The sequence below is a fragment of the Indicator indicator genome, chromosome 11 (assembly GCF_027791375.1).
Source record: "Indicator indicator isolate 239-I01 chromosome 11, UM_Iind_1.1, whole genome shotgun sequence".
In the NCBI taxonomy this organism is placed as follows: Eukaryota; Metazoa; Chordata; class Aves; order Piciformes; family Indicatoridae; genus Indicator; species Indicator indicator.
This window is the reverse complement of record NC_072020.1, coordinates 172543-196263: the sequence shown is the minus strand read 5'-3', so window position 1 is coordinate 196263 and position 23721 is coordinate 172543. Positions and strand designations below refer to the sequence as shown.

Here is a 23721-nt window from a genome sequence, read left to right as displayed (position 1 = left end):
TTAATATGTACACAGTATTTCCTGCAGAATACATTTGAAAGCTTCTGTTGCAGCAGTCTGTTCTATTTTTGTGTATTGCACTGTTGTAAAAATAAAGTGATATATAGACTCTGTAAAATAAATTTTTATCTACTGATTAGAAATGGAGCTTGTTTGTTGTTTGTTATGCAGGCAAAAACATGCAAACACTTGTCAGGAAATAGGCATTTGAGGAAAAAGAAAATCTACGAACGTAAACCTCCTCACTTTGTTACCACAGATAAAACACGTTGAAAGGCAAACCTTATGCTTTGGATCACTAACATTATGTTTTGGGTTGGTTGGGCTTTTTTCTTCCTAGCTGAACATGTGAATGCATTTCAAAAAGTTGAGACCAGTTGAATTGTTAAGGGAAAGACTTCACATTGCATAATTGTCTTCTCTGTCCCCTGTCACCTCTCAAGGTGGATGGATGCGTGAGACCAAGAGCAGGGCAGCAAACTTACCCTTGTTTTATGCGTTGTGTGTTAGTCCCGCTTAGGAGCAATCTGTACTGCAGCTGCTGTAAGCTATAGCAGCACCTGACATCCCTGTGTTGGAGGAGTGGATGGAGAACCACAGGATTGCAACTGTGAGCAAATGCTATTACAGCTTTTTCTTTGTAACTTCAGGAGCTTGGGAATACACAGGTTTTGGTGGTGGACTTTTTGTACTTGCTTTGGCTGTTTGTTGAAGTTTGTACCAGACTCCCCATATTTGGAGGCCTTTCTTTAACCAGCTGAAGTTCCATTGGATGGGGATAGGTTGTAGGATTCCCAGGAGCAGCATTACATTTGCGCCTGTTTTAACAACTACTTCACAGAGAGTTGTTTTCCAGCAGCTACTTCCAGGGGTCTCATCTTGCACCAAACTTGGTTTTGTGGACACAGGGAAGGTGTTTGGAAGTACGAGCTTTCCTGTTCTCTTACTATGATTTGTTCACACCTCTTAATAGTGCAGAGCTTGACTTTGAGATCATAACTCTTAATTCAAATACCACCTGAGAAAATTTTTTCTCAAGGTATTTGTCCTTGTAAACCATGCTTTAAAATTTCAAAAGACCTGCATGTTCTGGGATGTTTTAGTACTCACACCCAAAAGTATACAATCCAGAAGACAGATAAGGCAGGTGATTGATGGAACATCACTTCTATTTTTTTATGACATTTTTGGAAGAACAGGAGGCTCTTTCATGACCCCAGTTAGCTTGGAGTTTGTATTTGTTTTGTGGACTTTTGTTGTTTTTTTTTTCTTTTTTAATACTTCAGAAAAAGAGAAGAGGGTTTTGTATTTGGAAGGTGATTTTGTGACTGATAAACACATGTCGGAAGGGTAATTTTTTTTTCTTGGTCTGTTTGTACTATGCTCATATAGACTAGGATAGCTAATCACATGTGATCCATCCTACTGGATTCTTTGCTTCAAGTGTTACATTCACCTGGCTTTCTTTTCAAAGCTTTCCTGTTCTATATGGTGAAGTTTCACATGTGCAGTTCTATTGGTATATAATGAAGACTGTTTCTGTTTGTTTTTCTGGAAAACTTTCTGCTCACTTTAGGAAGAAAGAATATCAGGTGAATGCTTGAGATGACAAATTGTGTGGAACCAAGATAAGACTTCTTTTACTGAAACAGCTTCAAAAACTTTATCTTATAGTTCTTTCTGTTAGGAAAGTAAACCCTGATAGATCTACTTTTTCAAATGATAGCAAAAACTCTATCAAAATATGCTGCTGCTGCTTCAAAACCTTGCTATTTATTTATAGCTCAAAGTCCAAAGTTCACTTAGGTGAGACGAGTGAAGTAACTTACTGCACAAGATCAAAAGTTATCAGCATCAGAAAGAGAAACGCATCAGTCCCTTAAAGCTCTTTCTCCTGTAGCCTGAAATAATTTTAACAGTAGCTATTACTTTGCATCCATCTGGGCAACTGCTAGTGGCTGCTGTATTTTGTGTAGGAGGTTCTTTGCCATGTTAAATAATCTCAGCAAAGGTGTCAAGAAGTGCTCATCACTCATCTGTGCTGGGCCATCATGAATCAGATTTCACCAGTCAAGGAGGACTATGACTGAAGGGTGCTGAAGTACACTTGAGCATGGAGGCTGCCAGTGGTTTACTGAAGGGTAGATGATTTGCATTTCCAGTCCATTGACTTTTTATAAATGTAGAAGTTGTATTAGATCTGAGGAAAAAAGCTGAAACTGACCTTCTCAGGGTGGGGAGCTCTTTGGTCTTGTAATAGAATCAGTATTAAATTAGAGGTGATAAAAAGTCTTGTCACTCAGGGTATCTCTAGTTTTTAGGAATGTGAGCTACATAATGGCATCATTTATCTGCACTTTATCATGATACTCTTTAGTCTAACTAAAGAGGACTATTACGAATATTCCATTTGTTTGCCATTGGTTTCCATCTCTGAATTGTGAATACATCTCACAAAGTTCCTGCAGCTGTGCTGTGTGAGCAATGAATTTTACTTTGTAGAAAACGCTTGTCTCTGTGATGTTTAAGTGGTCCCCATTTGAAGTAATACCAGGATAAACAACAAGGGATTTTGGCCTGCAAGAACTAGGAGGAATGCTCTTTGTGTTCTTGCGTTTGTCAAACACAAGTACGCACGCTCCTAATGATTTCATAGGTAAATATAGATGTTAATAATTTCTTCTGATTCCTATATCCCTGTTACTGTCACTCCAGAGGAGGGAAATGGGCTGCCCTCTAGTTATATTTGGGAGGAGGGGGGATTCTCTACAGTTAGTCTGTTATCACCTGCTTTTTACCACCCTCAGTGTAGCTGCTTTGGGCTGTGCTGTGACCTGACAGAGATCCTGACCAGAAAAATGTTGTGTGGAGGAGAAGGGGAGGAAGGGAGCCGCTGGCATGGCAGAAATTCTTTGTGCCAATGCTGCCTGGAAGACCTTTTGCATTAGTGAACCATAGGCTCAGGGGTATTGAATAAAGTTGGTCATCCTCCATTCCCGCACAGCAGTGACTGAAGGGCAGACCACTGGCTTCATAGCAACTTCCTTGTTGTAAGTCAGGAGAGACAGATCAGTTATTTATGAGGAGTTAATAGTTTAGATCAGTTAGCGTTTATCACTGACACTTTTTAAAACCTGAATTTGAAATAAGTTATTCATACCCTATTGACTTTTTAACTGCCTGTAGCTTTTATCTGCTTTTAGATGGGCACAAGTGTATGATTATGAAAACATGGATATTTCATTCTTGGAGAGAACAAATCAAAATGTTCTCTAAACGGTAGTTTTTTAAAGATGATCTAGTAAGGAGTTTCAAGCTGAAATTGCTTCTCTCTTCCCTTGGAGTGTACTGGTAGCCAGCAGTACCCTTTATGAAGAAAAATCTGTGTTTCTACACAGGAAAATAAATGGAGATTCTTAGTTTCGCCTCATGCTTTTTGCTGGAGCTGGGGTGGTTTTTTTTCAGATGCTGGTGTTTAAGATTCTGCATTGTGCTCTCTTTACAATTAAATTGTAGGGTGGAGGAGTTGGATGTCTTTTTTTTTTTTTTTTTTTTTTTACAATGACAGGCACTCATTACCACCTGGTAAGTTTTAGCAAAAGCAGGTTTAAAACTGGCTCAATTTGTCTTTATTTGTTGGCTTCCAATGTCGTATCTGTTAATTTAGTTCATTAATTATGGCACAAATTAAGCCAGACCAGATACATATTTATTTTTAAATGATGAGCAAAAATGGAGGTTTGCAAGATAGTTTTCTTAAATACACTAAAGGGGTCTTTTTAATCTTGTGTGAAAGCAAGCGCTACAGAACTTATTCAGGAATTACAGGTTTTTTGCACACCTCCCTTGTTGCACTTTGACTCATATGCGTGTATTTTAAACATTGGTACTGTTTCTGTGTTCTTTACGTTTTAAAGTCCCTCGTCATAATAACACGAATTGGTGTTTTGTGTGCCAAAGGGTTCCTGGGGCATGGGTTCGTGGCGTGGGCCTTCTTGGGACCCTGTTTCTCTCTGCTTGCTGCAGTGCTACCTTTCGTGTTGGGCTGACCTTTTGGCTGACATCAAGGCACCAAGCATCTAGTTGTTTCTCTAAGGTCATCCTCCAGTAACAGCCCACCCATCTATGAAATTTTCTGTTCTGCCTCTGGATACAGTGCTGCTTTTGTGTAGATCGGGAAGCTGCTTGAAGAGTTTCTGCTTCTCTTAAGTGGGTATTTCACCTTGTCTTCCTTTGTGACTGTTAAAGGAATGCAGCTAAGATTAAGTCTTTACTGTCAGCAGAATTAATAGGTTAGCTATAAATCAAGAGAAAGATTTTCACAGTGGAACTTACTTCAGGGAATATGTGGTTTTGAAGAAGAAAGTGAATGCATGGCTCCCCGCTGTGTGTGTATTGGGCAGGCTTACCTGTTTTGACAGGTGAATAGTGAAGAATAAACTGATTTTTTTTAACACTGAAGACAAGAACTGAAGTTTAAATTTTCAGAGGAGGATCAGCACAAAGTGGTGTCTGATTTTCTTGTCTGCTTGTGTTGCAGAGCATTGTTTATGTATCCTAACCTAACATTTGTATGGATAATGTTTTGGATACTGCTCACATTGGTTTCACCAGTAAACTCAGTGACACAATTTTTTATATATTCTACTGTGTTTTTTAAGTAACAACTAACTTTTCCCCCTTTAACTTCAGCTAAGGTGAGACTTTACAAAGCTATTTGTTTGTTCTTTTCAGCGATGTTTTGGCACTGCCTATTTTCAAACAAGAAGATTCCAGCCTTCCACAAGAAAATGAGACCAAACATCCACCTTTCCAGTATGTTATGTGTGCTGCGACATCTCCAGCAGTAAAACTGTATGATGAAACTCTTACCTACTTGAATCAAGGTTGGTCTATGCATACATGTTGCAGACATAACTATAGATGAATGCAGTTTGTGGAGCAAGTCTATAACTGAAACTGTATTTCATGTTTTGAGTTCTTCCCTGAAAGGGTTCTCAAGCACTGAAATAGGCTCCCCAGGGAGGTGGTTGAATTCCCATCGTTTGAGGTGTGAGATATGGTGCTGAGGACGTGGTTTAGCACCAGACTTTGTAGAGTTATATAATAATTGGATGTTGTCTTAAAGGTCTTCTCCAAAATGACTCCATGATACATGTGGGTACATGCAAAATAAATGCACATCAAAAATGACATTGGATATCTTTCTCTAGTACTCCAGTCTGGCTGGATATCTTACTCTAGTCCAGCTCTCAGGCCCATAGCTATAGTCTGTCACTATTTCCATTTTAGAGCCTGGGGTTTTTCTTTCTACTACATGGTTGGTTTGTTGGGATTTTTTTTTTCCTGCTCTGTGTTTTACCCCTCTCCATTTCTCACCTCCCTGAATAAAATCAGGCTGATGGAGATTTTAGGAGATGAACTTCAGGTAGTAATATCCTAAAATGCAGGACTAGTTTTGTGCTCCTATTTACGTTTGATCTGAGCAACCTGATGTAAGGTGAGCTAAAAACTTAATTGAAGTACATTAAACACAAAATAACTTTGAGCTCCAACTTTTCTGCTGATACAAACTTTTTTTCTCTAAAAGGTCAGTCCTATGAAATACGGATGCTAGATAATCGAAAGGCTGGAGACATACCGGAGATCAATGGAAAACTGGTAAAGGTGAGCTTAAGTTCTCTGCATAGTGTTACTGAAAAATCTTTGCTGCTGCTTACATATAAAAAGATTAGGTTTTAGCCTTTTATTGTACTCTTGATTCATGGAGGAAGGTAGACCAGCTAATCTGACCAATAAAGAAAATGGCCACAGTGGAGCCTAATGCCTAGTTTTGATTTATTTCAGGTTTACTATGGATTATAAGTATACAGGTATGCATTTCCCCATTTCTCAATGGGTTGATTTCATCTCATTTTAGGTAGCTAAACTCAAACTAATCACTTGATGTACCCTTTATGAGTCTCATCTAAGTTGAGATAAATCTCCACTAAATGTGTCCGTGTCTTTCCTCCTCAATGAACAGCAATCTCCAAATGAGGTATCCAAAGTTAGGTGAGATAAATCCAGTCTAAAGACTGTACAATTTATTGATTGTTTTCTCTGTCATTAGATGTGTATTCAGAATGAGTGTGGACCAGTGATATTTTTTAAAGGAAATATGACTATAAAGAATATGCATTCCCAATGCATAGAATCCTTGTGTGTTGTGAATACTGAATTGTTTTATGCAAAGCTTAAGATGCTTAGTTGTATCCAGTGCCTTCCGAGCCATTTCGTTGACCTTTTTGAGTAGCTAGAAGGTGTAGAAGGAAGCTACAGGATCATGCAGAAAGAAGAAGGTATTACAAGCATGCTTCTTACCAGGGTATTTGGAAAGCATATTATGCTAGCCTATAGGTTTTGTATCAGTGGGATATTGGTACATAGGAGATACATCTGTAGGCAGACAGATCTCTAGCTTGCTACTTCTTGAGCAGTTTGTTCCATAGCTGAGCTCCTTTTCCTAATTCCAGATTTGTCTCCTTGTGCCTTAATGTTAGCAGAAGGTACTGTTGAAGCATTACATGAAGTCTGAGAATGAGGTGGACTGGAAAATGTTCAACTCATCATGCAAGTTATTTAAAGAACTGATGAAGGGGAAGAGTTTGGTGTTTTCCTTTTAAGATTCTCATTATTTTATTGAATTATCTGGGAAAAAACTTATTCAGATATTGGGAAAGAAGGGAACTTAAACTCTGACAGTGGTACTAGTAAATACACCAGAAGAGTGTGCCTGTAGGAGGCCGAGCTGACTTTGGGCTACATAATTTGTGAGCTTTGGCTGGCTTACACCTTGTTCTTCTTTGTTTGTGGGATGCTTGTTCAGGATTTCATGAAGCATTAAGGACAAGCAGAAAACTGGGATTTGTGAGTTGTGCAAGTGCAATCAGACCTTTTACAACATGGCATGTTGGCATGCTGCAATTTGCCCCCCTAGGTGCTGTTTCCCTGTAGGGGAATCTCTTGGTGTTGAGCCACTAGATAGGTAGAGAATACAACAAAGTCGTGTAAAAGCTTAAAAAAATGCAATTTTATTGTAGCAAGGTATAATAATGTGGCATCAACAAAAGTTTCCATTGTGTGGCATTCCAGTACTTGAACAGGGAAGGCATTTCAAGTTGTTGAAGGTGGTGCAGACCTTTTCAAGTTCCGAAGGTGTAGGTTTGCTGTGAAAAAGTTGCTCACAGGGACGCACAGGGATGTGTGCTTTGTTAGCTGGGAAATAAAACCCAGGAAATGCAATAGCTCTGCAGGAGGAACTGCATTTTAAAGTTCTTGGGGTTTTGTTTTGAATGCGCTGATCCACTATTAATACAAGTCAGACTGTAGACTAATGGGAAAAATTAGACTTCAAGTTAGTCTACGTTTTGCTTGTTCAGTAGCAATTAATGTATAGATTTTTTTTTCCTTACTCTGTATAACAAATAGCTTTGTATGTGCCTTCCTGCAGCAGAAAAGAAACCTTTCTTTCATAGGGCCAAGGGCATGGTAATAGCAGAAGTGGCTTTTAGCTGAATAAAAATTGTGTCATAGTATTTTTAGATTAATACTTCTGCTAGAACAGTTTTTAACACTTGGAAGTTGTTTATTACTTCTTTCAATTAATTAAAATAATGGATTTTAGGATCTTAGGAAGAAGTTCTTCAGTACAAGGGTGGTGAGAGTCTGGATTAGGCTGCCCAGGAGGTTGTGGATGCCTCTTCCTTTGGGGTGTTCAAGGCCAGGCTGGATGAGGCCTTCAGCAGCTGAGTATAGTTGAGAAGTGTCTCTGCCCATGTCAAGGAGGTTGGAGTACATGATCTATAATGTTCCTTCCACCCTGAGCCATTCTGTGATTCTATGATTTTTTTGGTAAATATTAGGGAGGGAGTGTTGCTCAGCTCACTGCATGTAACTCATAGTGGTCTTTAGAATATGCAGTCAGATGGAATTGTCTATTGAATTTTTACCACATTTGCAGCTATTTCCTTATGCTTGGTTCTGTTCAGTGTTCTGGAATAGTTTGGAATACTGATGGTTGCCCGATGTTTTTTTGTTGTAAACCTACTTACCAGCTTTGTGGTTGTTTTGTCATGTTTTAGTACTTCAGACTGTTCCTAAACATATAGGAACTTTGTGGCTTGTTTTCTTTTTCGTTATTTCGTTAGAGTATCATAAGAGTTGTGTTCCATGACAGAAGGTTGCAGTATACAGAGCACCAGCAGCTAGAAGGTTGGAAGTGGAACCGCCCTGGGGACAGACTTCTGGACTTAGGTACAAAATCTGTTGCCGCTGAATGGAATTCAGTTTCCAGATGTAAACCAATCATGCACACACCTATGCTGGGGCTGTTGAAAAAACACAGACCCATTTTCTGTGTGCTGCTTTCTCATAGTGTGTATTTTTGAATATAAATGTTTTTACCACTTTCATGTTCCTTTAAAACCTGTAAGTGCTGCAGAGGTAAGATAGCAACTCTGTAATCTTAGACATTTAGTAATCTTTCTAGTTTTGATTACTGAATGTTACAATAATGATGAGAACACAGAAAAAAGTCACTGCCTGTAGTAGATGGTGGAAATGGCACCAATATGTTTTTTCTATTTTGCATAGCTTTATTTTAGGTGTATAAGCTCTGTTTGGGGAGAGGGAGGAGGGGAGGGGAATCAAAAAACACTCACAAAGCCTTAGGACTTTGTATGTTGAATCTACTAAGATGCTTTAGATCAGTCCTAAGAAATGGTTTATGGGGTGTTGGTCAAGCCCCCAAAACCTACGTTTTTCCAGCCTACCTGTGTTCACTGATGTTAACCTTACCTTACTATTTACTTGTAATTTTCTCTTGGAATATGATTATATTGAAATGTATACTGCTTGTTTTAATAGATATTCCAATGTCTGTTGGAGTCATTGATATCAAGACAAATCCAAGCCAGCTCAATGCAGTTGAATTTTTGTGGGATCCAACAAAATGTACATCTGCTTTTATTCAGGTTTGAAACTTTACTTGACTGGACATCTGTGTTTGGTGCCTTTTGGGTCACAAACAGTATATTTGTACTATGAAGCTTCTCTGTTTCTGATTTGTGGGAGAGCTGTTAAATACCAGCTTTGTGCAAAACACAAGTTCATAGTTCTCCATGTGTCCCTGGTGAGATTTTTCAACTTGATTTGGATTTATGAAAGTGCCTTTTGAATCCAATTTCATTAAAAGGCTTTCAGAAAGCTCTTTGAAGAAAACTGGCATGGTTAAAATATTTAGTTATAGAATTAATTTCTATTTCTCCAAATAGTGTTACTCCTAGAAGTGGTTTTCTTTTCAGCTAAGGCCCTCTCTCCTAGTGGTGAGCTTCAGCAGAGCCTTGGCTTGAGGACAGAATATGAAAAATAATGTGCTACGAAAAGGGTTTTAAATCAGACATTCAGAGATGTTTCTTACTGTGTCAGCAGACTTCCTTGTAGTAGGACTTTTACTATTTATGTATTTTATATTCAGGGCTATTGAATGTGTTCCTTGGAAATGATCTGGATAGAATGTTTAGTTTTACATTGGAACTCCTAGCTTTTGTCTCAGATCCTTTTTATTAAAAATAAGAAGGTATAGGTATAAAGTAGTCTACTTGCAAAATTGTGAATATTGTTTATGCACGTCCTTAGAAGAAGTGATAAAAGTCTGACTGCAAATGAAACCTTTTCTTATTATGGAAATATAGTTCGCTTATTCTAAAGGCTAGAGAGCACAATATAGTACCACTGATCCTACACTTCAGGCTTCAGTTTCCAGTCTGTGGTTGATGGCCATAGGAAATAAAAATATAGTACTGTAGTCGTTGGAGAGTGCAGGGTGTCCATGGTGCTTGGCTCACTGAAAATTCCGTAAGGAAGCAAAAAAATAATTGGAAGCAGTGTTCAGTGAGGTTCACTATAACTCTTTGTTACCCTAATTTTCTCCTTAGATATATTTTAGGGATATTTCTACCTTATAAATCTAGTCTAATGTATCACTGGAGGCAACTATATCAAAACAAACACAACATAAAAAGCTTGCTGACTTCTGTGGGAAATTGGGGATATTTGAAAATACTGTGATGATTTCACATGAGAGTGAAGCTCTTCCAGTCAGTGACTTTCTATGGCTTTGGTAATTAATATTCATTACTAGTAACTGAAGGGTTCTTTTTCTAGCTGCTGTGCGTTGGACAATAGTGCCTTGGAAACTCATTGCTCTATTGGTAGATATTTTTGTCACCCACCCAAAGTTTTCTTAAGATTACTAAATGAGTAAAAAAAAAAAAAATCTATCAAGACTTCTGATTTTAGCAGAGGTTTTAGTGGCACACTTGTTTCCCACTATTCCCTGTCAGCTCAAGTATGATAATTTTGGCTTCATTTGCACAGGGGCAGGAAAAGCAACAAAACTTTAGTTATGCGACTTGGTCCTGGGATACGCTGGGTAATTTGTTACTTGTCCTTAGAAAATATACGTAATGTTGGTAGAACATAGTAAAATTCACATCTAAAGTGCTTCTGAGAGTTCTTTTTGTTTGGTGGTTGTTCTTTTTTTCCAGGTACATTGTATCAGCACTGAATTTACCCCTCGTAAACATGGAGGAGAGAAAGGAGTTCCTTTTAGGATTCAGGTTGACACTTTTAAGCAGACTGAAAATGGAGAATATACAGATCATCTGCATTCAGCCAGTTGTCAAATCAAAGTTTTTAAGGTAACAATAGAAAACAGATCCTTAGTAAGTCTCTCAGAAGCTCCAATAAAGATGGGAGACATCTTTATATTACTGCTTGGTTTCTGATACCAGATGTCAATTATAAAACCCATTTTCTATATTCATTCTTGTTCATGTAACTGTTCATTTTTAGCCAAAAGGAGCAGACAGGAAGCAGAAAACAGACAGAGAAAAGATGGAAAAGCGAACTGCACATGAAAAAGAAAAGTATCAGCCTTCATATGACACCACAGTTCTTACAGAGGTAACAAACCAGCCTTTTGTCTGCTGACTGAGGAGAAAATACATAGATACAACATATCACTTAGCTGCAGTCTTGGAAGGGTTGGGGAAGAATTAGTGCTACGCAAAGATAAACTTTTCTGTTTGACAAACTCGTCCAGTGAACAGCAACATTAAATGTTGACATTTTTGTTTAGTAAGCTCTTACTTAGATACTCGATAGGTGCTTGTTTTAAAACACACCAAGACTGAGCAGTATTTGACTGACTGGACTGAAGCCTAGAGCAAATCTTTTGGTACAGATCTAAAAATCTTGCAACTGAGAAGCCAGAAAAAGAGAGGGGGGAATCTAGAATTTAACTAATCTGCCAAATTTGAGTTTCAAAGTCTGGTTTGGAGATTATGGAGCTGAAGGCCAGAGCCTCAGCAGGCGTTTTGCATTTTCTTTTTATTGAAGTATCAGTGAACTCTATGCAGTTTTCTAAAGATTTCACAAGTTATTAAAAGGCTTATAGATCTTTCCTCACTGTATAATGAAAAGAAATTGATCCCAATCTTTGGTGTTTGTCCAGATGAGGCTTGAGCCTATAATTGAAGATGCAGTTGAACATGAGCAGAAAAAGTCCAGCAAGCGGACTTTGCCAGCAGACTACGGTGATTCTCTGGCAAAGCGAGGCAGTGTAAGGGACTTCTGCTTACTTTTCATTGTGCAAGATACCTTGTGCAGTGTTAGATATAGGAGAAACTTCCATTCTATAAAGTAAAAGTATTTTGATTGCTGTGCTTTAATTGTATTCACTTTTACGTACACCAATTGCTCCATGTTTGCTTTCAGCAAAGGAATCCTTCCTAAATCTAACACTTGAACTGTTGCAGAGGGACTGTGTAACTTTCAAAAGCCAAGAGCTTTCATTTTACATGATTTTTAACTGAAACAGCCTTTTGCTTTCCTATTTGTGTGTAATTAGTGGAAGTAAGAAGAGTGACACTTAGTGTTGTTTCCTGTATTTGTACTCACATTCAATCTAAGTCTCCTTGTACCTCAGTGTTTTTAAAACACCATTTAATGTTGATCGTTACTGACTTTTCCTTCAGCCATCTATGTACTGTGCTCTAGGCAGGTTAATGCAGCTCAGGAGAGTCAGCACTTATCATGGTGCCTGTAGGCTAACCCTTGAAGTGCCCCCAGAACAAATCTGACCTTCATCCTACACACCTGTTCTGGCAAGGGTGACCATTTCAGATTTCTTCAATGCTGTTTCATAAGGTTTCAGTGCCACTCACCTTAAGGTTTTAGATGAGAAACAATCCTGCACCTTCTATTTGCCAAGTTTAAATGTGAGTTATTCAGAAGACCATTATTAGAGCGTTCTGTGAACAGGCACATTGTGCTGACAACTCTTTCACAGTAGCACTCAGGCAGTGACTGTCTGACTCTTGCCTCTCAGGCATGATTTAGTTTATGATCTGTGAAGAGTCATGTATACTTTATTTGAAGATGTAACCTTTCTGATTCTTTGGCAGTGCAGACATTCTTTTTCACTTGTTCCAGATGGCCGTGAGTTAGGGAAGTACAGACAGAAGAAAAACAGGATTTTATCACTTACCAAGCATATCTGAGGCATCTTCTGAAGGTGGTTCTTAGAGGGATTTCTGTTTCCCTCCCTGGACGTGCTCTCTTCTTTCTGTTATTAATAATACTTCATTGAATGATTGCTTATAGAAAGAATAGAAGGAGCATTTTTTTAGAAGACATGACAAATGCCCTGTCCAGAATAGGACAAACTATAGCCTAACAGTGTCTGAAAGTTGTCTAACCTCTTCTTATACCCTAATTGGAACAAAGAAAAATGGAGGTAGAACAGGTAGTACTGGACTAACGGCTTTCCCAAAGCACACAGCAGAGACTCTGTGTGTGTTTGTCCATCCCTGCACTTCTTCCTTTGGATGGGGGTGAGAAGGGACAATTAAGCTGATGAAGGGTCTAGAGAACAAGTCTTATGAGGAGCGACTCAGGGAATTGGGATTGTTTCGTCTGGAGGAGTCTTGAGAGGACACCTCACACTCTATGACTGCCTGAAAGGAGGCTGTAGTGAGGTGGGATTCAGTTTCTTCTCCCTTGTATGAAGTGATAAAACAAGAGGAAATGGCTTCAGGTTGTACCAGGAGAGATTTAGACTGGGTATTAGGAAAAAATTCTTTACTGAAAGAGTGGTCAATGATTGTAACAGGCTACCCAGGGAAGTGGTGGAGGTGTTCAAAAAACGTGAAGAGGTGGTACTTTGGGACGTAGTTTAATGGGCATGGTGGTGTTGGGCTGACAGTTTTGGAGGTCATTTCCAACCTTCGTGATTCTATGACCCACAAACATTTTGTCGTAACACCTCTCCAGCTCTCTCCATTGTGCAGCTGTTTCTGGTTCGCATTTTCCCTTAATAAAATGCTGCCTTTGGATCATTTGGTCAGTTGAGACCATGTAGAATTTTATTCATGTAGGGTGAAACACTTTCAGCCTTGTAACCTGGTATTCTTTGCAGCTTCAACACAACCTGTTCCATCATGACAATTATTTCTATCATTAGAAAAATTACTAGAAATCACCAGGCCCATTAAAAATACCATGAAATGCTGGTTTTGCTGTATTCATAGAGAAACCATGGTAGTCACTATGCACTCCATAAGTGTTTGGTTTAACTACATAAATTAAGTGCGCAACTTCTTTGCTTGACCTAGAAAAGGGATGTCTGATCTGTAGCTTGGAGGCCAACTCATGAGTCATTTTCTTATCAGACAGGCATGTCCTTGTGGGCCTTGTAAATATGGACAGGGTATGATGCATGTTTCTACTTACAGCAATTCTGTCCTTGCAAATCTGTCCTCACAGAGGTAGCCATCAGAACATTTGTCCATTACCAGACTTGCCTCATATGTGCAGATTAAATGTTCCATGTGTGCAGTACAGCTCTCACTGAGGGGTGTGGGCACAAACATTAAAGACCTACTTTTAAGTAAGAAAACTGACAGTTTTTACTTACGTGTTCATCTGTGATGGACCTTGTACTTACGTGTTGTGGGAACTGTAGCTCCATCACAGAAGGAAAACAGGATTATTTGGAGTGTATTTTATGTGACAAAGTTGAGAGTGTTGGCTGTTCCTTACCCAATGCTGATTCTTAGATGCCCAGATTTATTTTTTTTTTGGGGTAATCTTTTCTTGAATTCCAGAAATTTAGTTTGATCCAGTATATAGTGCTTTTTAAAGCACTATATTGTTACCTTCCTGCTACACATCACATATAGGATTTTTGTTCCTCGCTTTTTGCATCTCATTTTGTATGTTGGCTTTTTTTATTTTGCCCCTCCAATATTCTGCTGTTTTATTTACTGGATATTTCTAATTTCATTTCATTTAGGTGGTTTGGAGTTTGGTTGGGATTTTTTTGTATGATTTTTTTTCCAGCTCAGCCACAATCTGATTTGAACAGATTGGTTTCTTCCTGTGTTTCCGACAGGAAACATTGAATCTAATGTCTTTTCAGTTTAGTTCGTATGGTATATCAAGGAGTTTGGTCTTTCTGCTCCACTCTTCTTTCCTTAGAAAGAATCTCCAGTTATCATTGCCATCACCCATCTTTTCATTCATTTTCCTAAGAATGCCATCTGGATAACACTTTGCCATTAGTCCTTTTCATGCACCTGATGTTTCAAAATTCAATGCATTCGCTGCTTTTTCTGCAGCATTTGTCTCAGTGCTTGCCAGCCAGCCAGATGCAGTTAACGTGCTGAGACTCTCTTGCTATGGAGCCTTGCTTTTTTTTGTGCAGAGATAAAAGGCTACAAACTTGAACACTGCCTTCTGGAGCTCAGAGTAGATGTTTACATTCTGGTGACCTTCATCCAGGGCCATTTAACAAAGAAGGCACTTTATTTTTTCCCCTCTCTTCCCAATACCTGTGGGTGTTGGGTAGGATGTTGGGTAGTGATAGGACCAGGGGGAATAGATCCAAGCTAGAGGAGGGGAGATTTACATTTAGACATCAGGAAGAAGTTCTTTGCCATGAGGATGGTGAGACACTGGAACAGGTTGCCCAGGGAGGTGGTGGAAGCCCTGGCGGTTTTTAATACCAGGCTGGACATGGCTCTGGGCAACCTGATCTGGTGGGAAGTGTCCCTTCCCATGGCAGGGGGATTGGAACTGGATGATCCTTGAGGTCCCTTCCAACCCTGACAATTCTGTGATACATAGAAGCTAGAGGTTGTCTAAGGAGGAAGAGATTAAAACCACACCAGATTCTTTAAACTGCTTTTAATTTGAAAAAGGCAAATTTGTACTGTGATAGTTGGGGCCTTTGCATGTTTTTTGGTGTGCAGTGTCTTGATTGATTTTGATATTAGTGTGTGGAATATGTCACAAACTATACTATCTGAAGCTGCAATTCCATTGAACCTGGTGAAATGGTCATGTTTTGCAGACAGCTGGTTGTAGGGCATGTGAAGACTTAGAAGACTTCCAGGTATAGACACTGAAAAGGGAACATTAAAAAGGTTGGGGCAGCAGTTAAACGTTTTCTGTAAGTGGCTTTAATTTTGAGTATAAATCTTTTAGAGGCTGTAAGAGTCAAGAAGGTGGAGCTGGAAGAAAACTAATTTATTAAAATAAACACATAGTATTCCTTCAATGCGTTTTCATTTTACATCTCTTTACCTCATATAGCAGTACCAGCACATAGGATATGAATTGTGGGTGACTTCACACTTTGAGAGTAACTTCGTCTGCATTCAGAATAATCAGGTTAATATGAACAGGAGTTTTGCTTTTGCTGACACTAAGGGCTCGTGTCTGGGGCAAGAACCTGGGTTTTGTAGGTTCCTTGGAAAAGCTCTGTCCCCTGCATGATAGAAGTGCTGTCTTGATCTCTAAAGATGATGCTCTGTGCCCAACTATATACAGTTAGCTGTAATTGTTTTGCTTGCATGCTGATTTGGTATTTGAGTATAGTATGGACTTACTAGAAGCTCTTTTGTAAAGTATGCATTTGGGCAGATTCAGGTAGATTGGAAGTAGGAAGGGAAATGACACCAAAGAGTGGCTTGGGAGAACTTGGGGTTTTTGCACTTCTTTAGATGTTGCTAAATATCCTGAGTCTGAAAAGTCAGGCTTGGAAAGATTTCCTGTCTTTCTGACTAACTCAGTAAGACCATTGGTCAGCACTTCATAACTTCATTCATGTTCTGTACAGAAGAATGCTAGAGGTGAAGCCAAGATAGTATTCTCCTTTTCAAGAGTTAATCAGTGGAAATGAAGGCATCATTTCCAGAGCACACTTGTGTCAGTGTATCTAGTAACAGAGGACAGTTAGCCCTGAGACCTCAAAACCAACTTCTGTGAACATCCAGCAGTATATATTCTTTGCTCGTTACAGGTAAAGACCCAGTGTGGGTCTCTCTGCTCTGTCATGGCTTTTTTATGAAGTTGAATGCTTCCTTGTGATAGAGTGTTATTTTTTGAGTTTACACCCAGTGGCCAGGGACTTATGTATTGGTATCATGCCCTTGCTCAGTGCCTTTGGGTTAACTGAGTTTTAGACAAGGAGTGTGGCCAGCAGGTCAAGAGAGGGGATTCTGCCCTTTGACTCTACTCTTGTGAGACCCTGCTTCCAGTTCTGCTGTCCCCAGCATGAGAAGGACACAGAGCTGTGGAAGAGTCCAGAGGAGGCAACAAAGATGATCCAAGGGATGGAGCAGCTCTGCTATGAGGACAGGCTGAGGGAGCTGGGGTTGTTCAGCCTGGAGAAGAGAAGACTCCAGAAGGACCTTAGAGCTGCCTTCCAGTGCCTGAAGAGGATCCTACAGGAAGGCTGCAGAGGGACTTTTCGTGAGGGTGTCTAGAGACCTGTGTTTTGTTAAGAGTGGACAGTATAAATGGGAGTCTTCATGAAAGAAAAGATAGAACTGATTTTTACCTGGAGTCTCTGCATGTAGGCTGTGGGATGGAGGGAATCTTTTATTTGGAATTACAGATCAGAATTCGCTGTGGATAAAACCCTGGTTTTAAGTGAAACAAGTGTTCATCAGAGTGAAAATGTATTGTCCAGAGAAAATTAAGCTTTAATTCTTTACCTTCAGTGCTCACCATGGCCAGATGCTCCCACAACATTTGTAAACAACAGTCCTACTCCTGCTCCAACTTTTACCTCTGCTCAGCACAATACCTACAGTATCCCAGACAGGTAGGTTTCTTTACTTAGGTAACCTTTTTAAAACCAAGCTTATTCAGCAGCATTTTCTGAGTAAATGCAACTGCTTTCTGGTTCATCTGGGGATGGGAGATTGCTTTGACCTATGTATTTATTTGAGTGTTTGACCCTTGCACCATGGGATTCCATTAGCGTCATTACAATTGCTTCAATGTTTTAATTTCTTACTACACACTCTTGAAAACTTTTCTTCCTGTGTGTTGTCCTACAGCAAACCCTTTACCTTTTAACTGTTCTGGCTTAATCCTTGTCTATGGAAACTATTCAGCTTTTTACAGTAAGAACAGTCGCAGTTCCCCACAGAACCAGCTAATATAATTTGCAAGAGAAAAAACCTCCAATCATTTTTACAGGCTGCTCAACAGGGTGTTCTGTTGGTGAAAACATGTTGTACTGAGGCACTATTTACAGTGATACCTATTTGGGGGGGCATTTCAGATTATTTTTCAGCAATGCTTAAGTATTTTGCTTAATTAAATTCTGGTAATACTTTTTTCTTTTTTTGACACCGCTAGCAATTCTTCATCCCCAAATCATCAAGGAGATGGAACCTCTCAAGGGTCTGGAGATGTGAGTATCTGCTTTCTGGTGTTGATCATGGCTGTATTTGTAAGTTTGTGTCAGAATACTTGATTTGTGTGTACCTTGACATTAATAGGTACTGAGAAGTGTTTTGCTGAAGAGTATTTTTCAGTGGTTTGGGCTTTTTTTTTTTTTTCCAATCCAAATTATATCCAGTCTTCTTTCTTACAGCAGCTTCATTCTTCAGCCACAATCCAGGAAACTCAGCAATGGTTGCTCAAGAATAGGTTCTCCACCTATACAAGGCTTTTTTCAAATTTCTCAGGTATCTATAGTTTACTTCTTTATGTAGAGTCTTTCTTCATGTTAAGAGAACAAGGTTGGTGTGTGGGAATAATTCTCTGAAAGCAATACAGCATCAGTATTTCTAGTAACTTGGTGATTTGCTTATTAAACGGTCAATATGTGCTGGAAGGCATTGGAAGGCATTTGTTTTCTAGTTTGTTTTGTACGCGCAAAAGTGAAGCCAGGTTCACAAAATCATTGCAACTGTGATTGCTCTTTGGAGATAAAGGAGCAGCTCTGGGGAGCCAGGCAAGCAGGCTGGCTGCTCTGCTGGGCCCTTCCTCAGTGGTGGCCAGCCAGCTGCAGGAGGCATTCCTCTGCTGCTGCTTTGGGTTTCAGCTCTGCTCCTTGTGTTAGGATTGCTACACTGTTCCAGTAAACTCTAGTGCCAAATTCCTGACAGAGACTCTGGGAGATGTTGGAAAAGAGGAGTTCTTTTTCATTATTATCTTTATAGAAGTCAAACAGCAGCTGGCTCATAGATGTTCATTGAAGCAGCAGGTACGTTGTACGTAGCTTTCATTACACTTCTTCAGGTGTGGGGGTTTTGTTACAGTATTTAAGGGCTATGATGACCCATTATTTTTACTGGCTTTTCCCTGTGTGTTCCTAGATCATCTGTGGAGTACTTTTACAAATAGACTATCTTTTTTTTTTTTTTTTTTAATTTCCTGTCCTATTCCTCTTACAGTGACTGATTTGTCAGAGTGTTTCCTTTGTTGACACCCATGCTGCTTCTAAGAAGGATCCTTCCTTCAATTTTGAGTTTAAATTTGCTTAGTATCTTTCATTGAAGCTTCCCTTCCCTTCTGTTTTGGAAAGAGTTGTTTTCAGAGACCACTTATGCCCAGGATCACATGAAAAAAAAATCCAGTTGCTTTTGGATGGAAGAATCCCACAATCTGGATTCACCTCAGAGGCTGCTGATGGACTGGTTTTACTGCACTGCTGTTGCTATGCCAGCCTGTAGCAGTATCTTCTATAAATGAGGGCACTGTAATAACTGAAGGGCATAGAGGCTGTGATGCATTGTTGACTACCTGGGACAATTCATCAAGTGAGAAATCATCAAACAGAGAAATCTTTGCTCCGTGTTTAAAATACACTGACCTTGGGTGTCAGTTAACACTTAGAGTTGTTTAAGCCATTGTCTGGATATGGAAGAGTCCTGTGTATATACAGAAACTGCAGGCCTAGCAGACTTGGTACTTTTTCAGAGCTGGGAGCACCATCAAGTGACACCACCCCAGGAGGAGGTTGTTTTTCTGGTTCTGAACGCTGCTTGCTTGTTCCTGTTTGCAGGAGGCCATTTTTAGTTAAAATGAACATAAAATTTATTTTTACAAGTAGAGATGTTCTGAAATAATCTCTATCAAAACCCTCCTGTGTTTGTCCAGGTGCTGATTTATTAAAGCTGACAAGAGAAGATCTGGTACAAATCTGTGGTCCTGCCGACGGCATTCGGCTGTATAATGCACTGAAATCCAGGTAACCTCCCTGGTGCCTCTGCAGCTGGGGTTTGGCTCTGCCCAGAACTGACGTGCCAGTGTCAGCTGCCTCAGGGTTTGGCAGCAGAAGTCTCCCATCTGTGCCTTCAGAGCAGGCTCCAGAGATGAGGGCACTGGTGAGCTCAAAGGGAGGCTGCAACACTGGTACCAGTGCAGTCAGGCACTGCTGACCTCTTGGCAACAGATGGATTTGTTGCCAAGATAAAGCTTCTCATGTAGGGGAGCTAAGAACACCAGCTAGTGGGTTTAAGGTCACAGGTGCTGAGTGCTAACACAGCATCTGACTAAAAGGGTGTTTATGGCTATTGGCCTCAGCAATTGTCACTGTTATTCAGTAGTTCTGTTCCAGGATTCCCCACAAGCAGCACCCTGCTGAACACACTGAAACTCAGCCTGACCTCAGTAGCACCCTGGAGACCCCTGAGCCCTGTTGGAATTTTACTTCTTTTGGTCAGTGAAAGAGATCGATTCAAGTGCACCACCAGCATAGCAAATCCACATCAGTGGCCTGTCAATTTCTGTATTTCCAGAGCAAGAGTGTGACGCTGATCTCCCTGCCTTGCAGGTCTGTTAGGCCCCGGTTAACAATCTACGTCTGCCAGGAGCCGCTGAGGAGCATAGAACTGGAAAGGCAAGACACAGGCAGCGGCGATAGCAGCAACGGTGCAATATACGGTAGGGAACAGGGTGGGGCTCTGAGAGGACTGCTGCTGGGTGGGTCTCAGCAAGTCTAAACCAAGAGAGATGAAAACAGAGAAGGGCAAAGGCTGCTTTGCTGCTCTACAAAGAGTGCAGGGATTTGTTCTCAGAACAAGGCTGCTGTTTTAGCTGCATGCCAGCAACAGAACCTTAAAACAGCTCAAGGTTAAATAATTGATTTTTTTTTTTTTCTCTCCCTTGATAAAACTTTTGTTACATGCTAATTAATTAAGAAGCTCTCAAATTACCTGGCCATCACACAGGTCACACATGACTGTGAAACCTGTGCAGCCATCAAGAGAGCCACCAGAGCTAAGTCTTCCTGGAACAGAGGACGGTGGCTGGGTTTTCGCTATGGTGAGGCCTGGCAGACTGACTATATCGGACCACTGCCACAAACATGCCAGGGCAAGCGTTACATCCTCACCATGGTAGAAGCAACTATGGGCTGTCTGGAAACATATCCTGTAAACCATGCCACTGCCTGGAACACCATCTTAGGCCTTGAAAAGCAAATCCTGTGGCAACATGGTACGCTTGAACGGATCGCATCTGACAATGAGACTCATTTCAGGAACAATGCCATCAGTTCCTGGGCCCATAACCCAGAGATCGATGGATCAAAACCATCCTCTGCTACCAATAATCTGTGCTGGTTTGAGGCCAGACAGATCCTCTCTTGCCCCGGGAGGGACAAAAGAACGACACTCAAACAAACAGATTGAAGAGCGATAGAAAGTTTAAATGGAAAAGCAATTGGTGAAGCTACAAAAAACTACAAGCATAGTGGCAAAGAATCCCAAAGCGTACAGAGTCCCTTACACAACACCCAAAGGCCTCCCAACTCTTCCCTTCTCCCCACCTGTAGGTCTACCCAAAACCCCCAGGGCTCTTTCTTCCCCCCCCAACTGCTAGGCTAGTCTCAGGCTGGCAATCTGAGACTGCCACCCCCCCACCCCCTTCTCTTCCTGTCATTAGGCCTAGACGGGCCTGAGAGGCCTTGAGATACTCCCCCACTGTTAGCCGATAAGAGAGCATCTCCCACGGGAGCAGAGAGGGAAGAAAGAGGAAGAGAATGGCTCTGCAGATGGATTTATGGGGCGCAGGATTTATGGGTAGAAATACGCCGTTTCCTGTGTCCACCTTATTGGGTTGGACACTCGGGACACCGGAGGTGTAACTTATGTGGCAGTAACAGGAGGTACCCAGCCTAAACTGCCACATTACCTTTGCTGTGTTGTTCCAGACAGGATAATGAGCCAGACCAGTGTAGGTGCATGTGAAAGTTAAATGCAAACAGAATGTTTTCGTCCCCGTTTTCTGTTAGGTTTTGCTGTCATTTTCTGTGCAACTCAACTGAAAACGGTGGGGCTGAGACAAGGAAAACAGCCAAGTGGTGCATGGGCTCATGGTGTTAGTATGGTTGGTTCTCCTACTGTGTCAACACAGATGGTAACTTTTAATGACAAGAGAAGAGAGCTATTTGGAAATCCTGTTCTGAATTCCAACGAACTGGAAGCTGTATAGGTTGCTGCTCATATAATAGTATGTTCCCTACAAGAACTGAGCTGGAGGAGGAGCTGTAAATAGGATGCTGTTTCTGTCAAGTGGGTATTTGCCCTCCCCAAATTATGTCCCTATTTAAAGCAGCAATTTCCTTTCTTACTTACAACCTGCTGCGTTTGAGATGGTCCAAAAATACTTCACATTCATTCTCAGGTGGCTCTAAAGATCCATTTCAGTGTGCCTGAAAGGACTGCCTTTCTCCTAAGGGATATAGGAAAAATGTGGAAGTTGCCTTCAGTATCAGAGCCATCAGAAGCCTCCCCCTTCTCGGAGAGGTGTGTTTAGGACTCCGCCTTGAGTGGTTCATGCTTCTTAGTGAGAATGGGCAGTTTTTTAAAAGCCTGGATACAAAAAAAAAAAAAACAGTAAAAAAAAAAATCAGTTTTGTTTTATTTCATCTAGTCACTTGTTATCTAGTAGTACCAAGCTTATGTAAATACTTTTTTCCTTATAGTTTATCATGCAATCTACTTGGAAGAAATGGCAGCCTCAGAAGTCACACGCAAGCTTGCTTTGGCATTTAATATTCCGTTGCATCAGATCAACCAGGTTTACAGACAGGGCCCCACTGGGATCCACATCCTTGTTAGTGATCAGGTAAGCAAATAGCATTTTCTTGACAAATATTGTGTGTGAATTGGATAGAATGGGGGATTTTCTTATGCATGGTGCTTTTATCACTGGCTCTTCTGCTGGGGAATGCAGCCAAGTATCTTCTGACAAGGAGTATTGTTTCCTTTGCATTAAAATGCACAGAAGGATCCTTGAAGTGTCATTTACAAGTTCTGAGAAGAGAAAGGCAACTGGTCTGGTGCTGCAGTGATTGCTTAGCAGCGTGGTTTTATTTCAAACACACCCAAAGCCTGGCAGCATTTAAATGCTGTTGAACTCTACTTGGTCAAGTATCTGCTACATGTGTTTAGAGTTTCAAAAACACAGCCAACAGTATTGGGCTCCCAGTGGCCATGAATCACTGTCAGGTGATTAAGAGGCAGTATTTTGACAGTATTGTAATTTAATTTGGGAAAAGCTTGCTGAACAAAGCCATAATAATACACGGTTTCTTATCAGAGGCTGCCTTTAATATTTGACCTGTTGATTGTTTTGCATTGGTCATACTCAGGAGAGTTTCAAACTGCTTCTTCTTGTTGTAGATGGTTCAAAACTTTCAAGATGAGAGTTGCTTCTTATTCGCTACAATCAAAGGTACAGTCTCTTTTCTGACACTCTAAAGCATCATTGTTTGTTCTACCACAGAGCCTTCTTTGAAGCAGAGTCTTTACCATTCCAATAAATCTCCCTCAAGTGAAGAGCAGCAGCAGAGTGAGTGGAGGGTGACTTGTCCTCACAGGCAGGACTGGCCACAGGCTCCTCCTCTGGGAACCAGACCTTTTGGCCTCTGTGGCACACCTCAGTCTTTTTTCTCCAGGCTTTCACTGGTAACAAAACCTATTTAAAGTTCTATCAGCCACCACTGACCAGTGATTGCTGCTTGTAATTGTGGAGAAAAAACCCCAATCCTGGCAGTGTCAATGTGCAGACACTGCTGAACTGAGTGTCAGTTCTGCTCTGTCATTGCTGGTAAGTGGTCCTGGTCAGCAGCTGCTTGCTGTAGACAGGATGTGGCCACTGTAGGGGAAGGCTGCAGCAGAGTTCCTCTGCCTAGCAGAGGCTCACTCACATAAAGCTGCTCTTCAGCATTAACCAGTAGACTCACAGGGAACAGCCACAGCACAAACTCCTCCCTGCCCTGTGCTGCCAGCTGTGGGGCATTATTTCAGTTGTGTACCTGCAGTTAAACAGAAGGATTGCTGTGGGGCTCCCTGCTATAACCTCTCA

General features: G+C 40.7%; 1 protein-coding gene across 3 annotated transcripts in view; it reads left to right on the top strand.

Moving 5' to 3' along the window:
* UBP1 (upstream binding protein 1) overlaps positions 1 to 23721 on the top strand; it is a 29569-nt gene that overhangs the window by 3370 nt on the left and 2478 nt on the right. Inside the window, exons 2-15 of one of the 3 annotated variants that reach the window (XM_054385073.1) lie at positions 4735 to 4886; positions 5591 to 5667; positions 8190 to 8295; positions 8908 to 9014; positions 10590 to 10742; positions 10897 to 11007; positions 11558 to 11665; positions 17112 to 17215; positions 17758 to 17812; positions 17996 to 18089; positions 19507 to 19597; positions 20183 to 20292; positions 22337 to 22479; positions 23037 to 23088. In XM_054385073.1, the coding sequence (XP_054241048.1) occupies positions 4735 to 4886; positions 5591 to 5667; positions 8190 to 8295; positions 8908 to 9014; positions 10590 to 10742; positions 10897 to 11007; positions 11558 to 11665; positions 17112 to 17215; positions 17758 to 17812; positions 17996 to 18089; positions 19507 to 19597; positions 20183 to 20292; positions 22337 to 22479; positions 23037 to 23088 (1463 nt within the window). The remainder of the gene's footprint in view (positions 1 to 4734; positions 4887 to 5590; positions 5668 to 8189; positions 8296 to 8907; positions 9015 to 10589; positions 10743 to 10896; positions 11008 to 11557; positions 11666 to 17111; positions 17216 to 17757; positions 17813 to 17995; positions 18090 to 19506; positions 19598 to 20182; positions 20293 to 22336; positions 22480 to 23036; positions 23089 to 23721) is intronic. The other 2 variants (XM_054385075.1, XM_054385074.1) reach the window with 2 other exon arrangements.